This window comes from Panthera leo, chromosome B2, assembly GCF_018350215.1.
Source record: "Panthera leo isolate Ple1 chromosome B2, P.leo_Ple1_pat1.1, whole genome shotgun sequence".
Taxonomy (NCBI): Eukaryota; Metazoa; Chordata; class Mammalia; order Carnivora; family Felidae; genus Panthera; species Panthera leo.
Window position 1 is genome coordinate 31,770,085 of NC_056683.1, and position 7,525 is coordinate 31,777,609.

The 7,525-nt window shown below is 45.4% G+C and overlaps 1 protein-coding gene across 1 annotated transcript; it reads right to left on the minus strand.

Annotated features, from left to right (window-relative positions):
- Window positions 1–2,205: 2,205 nt before the first annotated feature.
- LOC122218985 (HLA class II histocompatibility antigen, DO alpha chain-like) lies at window positions 2,206–6,921 on the minus strand. The gene is made up of 5 exons (XM_042937265.1): window positions 6,792–6,921; window positions 5,370–5,618; window positions 4,674–4,955; window positions 4,438–4,573; window positions 2,206–4,199 (listed from the first exon to the last, which is right to left on the minus strand). The coding sequence occupies exons 1-5, from the start codon at window positions 6,871–6,873 to the stop codon at window positions 4,196–4,198; spliced, it is 753 nt and encodes a 250-aa protein (XP_042793199.1). The 5' UTR covers window positions 6,874–6,921; the 3' UTR covers window positions 2,206–4,195.
- Window positions 6,922–7,525: the final 604 nt, after the last annotated feature.

The window sequence follows — 7,525 nt, forward strand, 5'->3', positions numbered from 1 at the left end:
ATAACTTTGTTAAAAATTAAAATTATTCAGTATTATCTGAAGAAAATGAAAACATTAATTCAAAAAGATATGTGCACCCCAGGTTCATTGCAGCATTGCTTACAATAGCCAAGATATAGAAATGGCCTAAGTGTCCACCGATGGATGAATGGAAAAATGAATTGTGAGATATATATATATATATATATATATGTATATATATATATATACATATGTATATATGTATATATATATATACATATGTATATATGTATATACATATGTATATATATATACATATACATATGTATATATATATATATATATAGTGATATATGAATGGAAAAATAAATTGTGAGATATAGATATAGATATAGATATAGATATAGATATAGATATAGATATATGCAATGGAATACTATTTCACCATTAAAAAGGTTGAAATCTTGCCATTTGTGACAACATGGATGGATCTCTGGGGCATTATGTAAAGTGAAATAAGTCAGACAAAGACAAACGCTGTATGATTTCACTTCTGTGTGGAATCTGAAAAAAAAAAAACCAACAAATTCATAAATACAGAGAACAGATTAATGGTTGCCAGAGGTAGGGGTGAGTGGGAGAGAAATGAGTGAAGGGGGTCAAAAGGTAAAAAAAAAAAAAAAAAAGAATAGTAAGCAGATGAATAATGCATTTAGTTATAAGGAACAAAACTGCAGTCATGTGGAAGAGAAGAAGCAAAGTTCTGGGTAAAGTAGCATTGCTTAACTCTCCCCTTGTGAGCCCAAGAGTTTGTTCTGCCCTTAGGACCACAGTGCTTCTTTCTTACAGAAACACTCGTTCCTCAGATCTCCGCCTGTCGGTCTTCGTAAATAACATCTCAGTTCTGGTGTCACTTCCTGAAGTAGGATTCCAGCCCTTCTTCAGCCACTCTTTATCAGATCCTTTATTCTGCTTCATTTTCTTCATAGAACTCAACACAACTTTCAGGCCTCATATTTCTCATTAAATATCCTTTTTTGCTGGTTGTTTGTACGTTTCCTTCACTAAGTATAAGATTTTGGCAGTAGAGACTATGTCTGGCTTTTTCACTCCTGCCCCCCAATCCCACAGCTAGAGCAACACAAGAGGTGCTCACTCAGTATCTGATTGGACGGATTGATATGTAATGTAGTCAAGCGATTTTCTTGACTACAATGGGTCTGTTTCATTAAACATAAATTAGAGCTATGAGTATCTTCTCAAGCTCCCTTTGCAACACTATACAGACATTCCTAACATTAGGAAGTGAAAATGAATAACTGCATTCAGCTCTTAGTCTTGTGAAAATTCTGAGTATGTCCATATTTGCCCTGCCACCTCCTGGTCCATGCAGTGCATCATTTATCTGCAGTGAACCTGATAAAACATGAAGGGCATGGGCTTTGGGCTCAAACAGACTTGAATTCTGTTCCCTGCTGTGACACTTACAGTTGTGCTACTTTGAACAAGTTAGTGAATTTGTTCAAGCCTCAGTTTCCTCTTATTTAAAAATGGAATGATATTAGTGTTTACCAGATCAGATTACTGGGGATTAGAAAATACAATGTATGTGTACTATATGATACAAGCTCAGTGGGGGGCGGGGGGGGGGGGTAGGATAGAAAGAGAGAGGGAGGATGAGTAGAGGGAATCTGGAGGCAGCCCACACAGAATACTCTTCCAGAGAAAGTGACTGAGGGTAACTTGGAGGAGTGGGGAGGCTGGGGTATAGGACAAAGAGGCGACTTGATGCCCTCAACAGATGAGAAACATGATGTGTTCATCATCTGTAGAGGCAACCCTGAAAAGAAGGAGAGTATGAAAATACAGAAGAGGATATGCCTAATATCTATTCTAAAAGACACAGAAAGGGATCATTCAATATAGGAGGACAATGTTTTTAGTGAGAGACTGTTTACTTTGAACTAGAAGTAAAAATTTGATTATGAAGGCAGATACATAAATCTGAACGATTTGGAATTGTTCCTAAAAGTTCCAATGACTTCTGTGTAATATATGCATAGTGAAAAAAAGCACACTTCTGGTCAAAAGAAAACACTTTATTTACTTATTTATTTATTTAGAGAGACAGAGAGCATCCGCAGGGGAGAGGCAGAGAGAGAGGGAAAGAGAGAATCCCAAGCAGGCTCCAGGCTGTTAGCACAGAGCCTGACGTGGGGCTCCATCCCATGAACTGTCAGATCATGACCTGAGCCGAAATCCAGAGTGGGACGCCTAACCAACTGAGCCACACAGGTATCCCAAAATGAAACTTTTAATGACCTTATTAAACACTAGGGCAGAGATCAGAGAAGCATCTTTCTGAGGATGATCAAGTTAACTTTTGAAAAGCAAAAGATCAGCAGAGATCAGGGCATGTTGGGGACAAACTTATGTTGAGATGTCTTCTGAGAACCAACCCATTCTTCTTTCTCTGAGAATGATCCAACCCCTCTCCTCAGAGGTGGGTGCTCGGCAGCCACGTTTGTACTGTGGATCTTATGCCTCTGGTTACAGTACTTCAGACTGGGATGGGCAACTGCCTCAAATGTGGACATCCATTTGTTTTTTTAATAATTTAAAATTGTTACTGGGAGATAGTGGTGGATGGGTAGAGCTGAGGTGATGTACAAACTCAGGAACTGCAGGTGAACATATTAGCTGAAAAGGGTAGTCCACAGAGAGAGAAGAATATGGCTAATATGGCTAACATTAGAGGGATAACACAGACCATATGGCCCAGAGAGAGAGCAAGAGAGATTGTTCTAGATTCTACTGGCTTTTCAGTCTGAGTTCTGTTCCCTTAGGCTTGGCTAAAACCCACCCTTGGTTCAGGCACCACTCCTGTATCTTTATTGTAAACATCCTCTCCTTATGTCTGTGATCATTTTAAGAGGGATTCTACTACTGGAAAACAAAAGTCTTGATTAGGACAACCCTCCCCCGCTTCCAATAGGGTCTTCTTCTGGCCACTGATTTCTTTCAATTTATTGTCTCTTGGAAAGTCTACATGATCTCTTGGTTTCTTTCTTCTCCAGGACTAATGCTCACAATGCCAATCCCCATCTTGCCCTACTTACTTGTATCTGCCTCAACTTTTATGCCCTAAAAGACTTAGGTTCTCCAGAAAGGTTTCCTGGACAACCTCAGACCTCAAGGATCCCCTCTTCCAATAGCATCAGGCTATGTCAGTGGGTCTCATGTACCAGACCACAGTCTAAGTCTAGGATGGCTGCATCAGCATCATCTGGAACTTGTTAAAAATTACAGACTGTTACCACTCTCTCCACCTCTAAGATATTAATTCAGTAGATCTGGGTGAGGCCTGCGCTTATTAAAAGGCCCCCAACTGATTCTTACATACATTCCAGTTTGAAAACCACTAAAAGAGAGATCCACTTGAACTTTCTCTAAATATGTGGCCAGGTCTTCTACTAATATGATTGACCCCAGGTTAAGGAAGTAACCATGTTATCCAAGCCACCTGGGATTCTAGGGGATTTGGAAAAAGGAGATGACACTGTAGATTATGCCTGGACACCAAAGGCCTCTTCATTATGGAGTAAATCCAGACAAGAGTAGAATTCTCATGAACCTTTCCTCTCCTGGCAACTCCTTTGAGGGCAAATCTGAATTCAGAAGGTAAATTTCATGAAGTCCTCGTGAAATGGCCCATTCACAAGTAACACACGACAGGCCCCAAACGGATGAGTCAAATGGAACAAGATATAGCTGGACTGGCCTGAGGATGGCTGCCAACCCCAAGTATGAAATGGTTGTGCTAAATGGTCATCACCTGGAATCCCCTCTTGTAGGTCCTAGTATCCTTCACACCCTGAGAGAACTGGCCAAGACCTGGTAGAAAGCATATAGTCCAAACACAATTAAAAAATTTACTGCTGCTAGCCAGAGCTTTGAGTAGAGCAAAATGTGTGTGTGTGTGTGTGTGTGTGTGTGTGTGTGTGTGTGTGTGTGTTGGGGTGAGAAGGGGCACTGGTTGCTGCCCCACAAGTCCTGCAGTGAGTACCAGATCCGAGAGAGGAGACCTACAGGACAGAGGCTGATCCCATCCAAAGTCAGCACAGTGGTGATATACTTAGCAGACGGAGGCACTGAGTACACAAAGGCTGTCAGAAACTTGCGAGGAGTCCATCAGTTGTCTATCTCCTACAATCTGTTTTTCTCAGAAGGTTCGTTACCTAAAGTGTGAAAACCATATGACCAAGGTCGTTCGAGCTCACAATGCTGGGGTCCTGTCTGATTGCCCACCTCCCCCCAGACCTCACCCCCTCACTCACCTCTACTCTTCTATTCCCTGCCCACTACTTGTCTATGCCACCTTTCTCTGAACTTCTTGCTCCCCAGAGAATGATCCTCCACCCCATCCTGTTCAGAGTCACCCATTCCCCTGCCCCCAGACTCCCGGGGCCTCTGTACCTGGGGGCACTGGACAAGCATGTGCCTCTGATGATGAGAGTGGTGCCCACAAGAAAGCCCACCAGGCCGAGGGCCAGGCCGAGGGCACAGACCAGAGTCTCAGTGGTGTCTGGCAGTGGGATAGGCATCTGGGGCTCTGGGGGAGAGAGAGGAAGGGTCAGGGGGTGCAGTGAAAGGATTCTAGAGTAAAGGAAACATGGGTCTGTGAAGAGTGAGCTGGGGAGGGGGTTCCATACCCCAGTGCCTGAAGAGCGGCTCGTCCAGGCCCCAGTGCTCCACCTTGCAGTCATACATGTCATCTGCTGAAGGCACGAAGGTCAGGTAGTAGAACTTGCGGAACAGATGGTCAGGCTGGGAATAGAAGCTGGTCTGGGCCACCCCCTCGGTGATTATTTGACCATTGCGCAGCCAGGTGATATTGATCACAGGGGGGAAGATGTTGTCCACCATGCAGATGAGGACGTTGGGCTGGCCCAGCTCCACTCGAAACTTGGGGAATACAGTCACCCTCGGAGGCACTAGGAGGAATGAGGCCCTGAATCCCAAAGGCTCATCCCTGCAGCTGGGCCTGACTAGGACTGGGATTCAGGGACACTTCCTCCTATTTGGGATTTGCAGGCAGGGGATTCTCTGGGACATAACTGCAGGGGTGGGAGGGAGGCAGAGGGAGAAGAGGCTGAGGAGGGCAGTGGGGACACCAGGGGCTCCTGTATCTGACAGGTTCCTGAGGGGGAGTCCAGGCGGGAGGGTCAGTCTTCAAGAACGAAGAGGGCACTGAAGGGATCTAGATCTAGAGCCTCCTGGAAGAGACACGGGCTGAGAGAGAGGTGTGCCAAAGTAGATGGAGGCCTACGAGGTGGGAAGAAGCTTCTCTGGGCCTCCCGTGCCTACAGAGGTGGGGCAGAGGGAGTGAGGAGAGGAAAGGCCAGTACCGTTGGTGGCTCTGGTGCGGTTGGAGCGTTCCACCAAGACATCCAGATGGGCTTTGATCACCGCGATGCTGGCCAGCCCATTCTGTGGGTCAAAGTAGGCGAAGTTGCCAAACTCAGGCAAACGCCACACAGCCTCCCTCTTCTTCAGCTCCACAGAGAACAGCTGCTCCCCATCAAATTCATAGGCAAACTGACCCGAGGCACCATAGGATTGGTAGAAGGCTGGTCCATAGGAGCCCATGTGATCAGCTGTATTGGGTAAGTTCAGGGTCAGAGACAGAAAAGAAAATCTATCAATCTCACCTAAAACATGTGCCCCATCCTGGGTTCTCTGTGGGGACAGATTTGAGCTGTTAAGACAGTCCTTGGACAGTGGGAGGGTTGCTGGGGGCTAACAGAGGGAAACAGGCACGTGCCCAACACACTGGCAGGAAGAGAGACACAAGTGCGTCTGGCATACCAGGTTGGGAAGAAGAGAGGCCACCTAAAATCATGCTTGGGATTCCCAGAGTTAAACGGTAGCTGTGATCATTTGCCTTAGTTGTGCTATCGGGTCCTGTGTGTGACATGAGTGGTGGGGGAGGGCGGGGTGAGGGAAAATGATTAGGATGTGTCTAAGTGGAGCCTTGGGCACAGAGCTGCGGTATAGGTGGGCGTGAGGACAAAAAGGTGATGGCTGGCGGAAGTAAGAATTAAGATTTGTGACGGAGACCAAACAGATAGCAAAAGGCAGCCTGAGGTATCGCAGAGAGCACTGGAAAAGGAGTCCAAAGTTCAAGTCAAGATCATGCCCTAACTCTTCCACCTCAATGGATTATGATCAAACGTGTCTCTTTCCAGAACAGAAGCTCAGTTTTCTGAAAATTCAGGTTAGATTTTAATGGGTAAGGGACCTTTCGAATTCTATGAAATTATATGTTCAACAGTCATTGAGGCACTACTATGTACCCAGCACGATGCCAGGCCCCAAGGAAATACAGCTAAACCAGCTGTGGATCCCTCACACACATACACAAGGAGCTCATGTCTAGAGCAGGATTAAGACAGAAAAACAGTTAACTATCCACATGGTGATAAATACTGCAATAAAACTGGACTCGAATGGGCACACTCCAAGCCAGGAAGTGGCACAGAAATCACGGTGCTAGGTGACAGTAGGATGGAGGTTTGGATCTCAGAAAGAAGGAAGGAATTGGGCATGCACTTGAACCTGACAAAGTCTGAACATGCAGCTGGCATAGCTGGACTGAGCTGCACCTGTATTTTAGATCCACAGTGGACATGACAGAGGTGAAAGAGACCGGAGACCCCTTGGTAAACGAAGTTGCCCATAAACCAGAGAAGGAGAACAATGCAGGCTCTATACTGTCTCTCGTGTAACCCTAGATCTTCTTTCCTCACCCGATCCCCCTCAGCACTCACCCTTGATGGCCCCGGCTTCGTGGGGGCTCAGGAGGCTCATCAAGGTGTGGAGTCCCAGGACTAGCCCCCCACTGAGGACCATTGCCCTTATGCTTTAACCAAGTAAGTTTTGGTGTGGGGCTGTGGTAGGTCTTAAAGGAAGGAGGCAGAGGTAAAGAGGAAGAAAACAGATTCCAGGAGGTGCTGTATTCAGCCAATCAGAGACATTCTCTGAGTTAATGCAGCTGTTGCTGGGTAAAGAAGTACCAAGCCTAGGTGAAAGGTGGAAGAATGCATTGGGCCCTCATGCACTGAGGAGGCTTGACCCACAGGGGAATCAAAAGGAGGTTTCTGTTTGGGAGGTGGCAGGGGCCTAGATGAACCGTTACTACAAACTCCAAGAAAAGAACCTCTGGAAGGAGAGAACAGGCCATCAGAGAACCACACAGCTGAGCTCAAAGGCTCTAGACTGATCTCTGGCATAGAGAATCCCAGTCTCTCTGCAAGTTTCTACAGACAACTTTGGAGTTAAAAAGTAATATACACCATACTAAGAAACTTTAAAAGGGACATATTGGAATCACAGTAGAATCAAAATCCTTTAAACCTTTAAATCACTTTGGAAAATGTTACTTTATTTCATTGTGTGAGGAAAAAGATGTGTAATTGTCAGAGATGTCTAGAGTAGGGAGCTTCAGTGGACTATTGTGAGGAGGACAGAGGGTGCTGGATAACCTCCATTTGTCCTTGGGCAC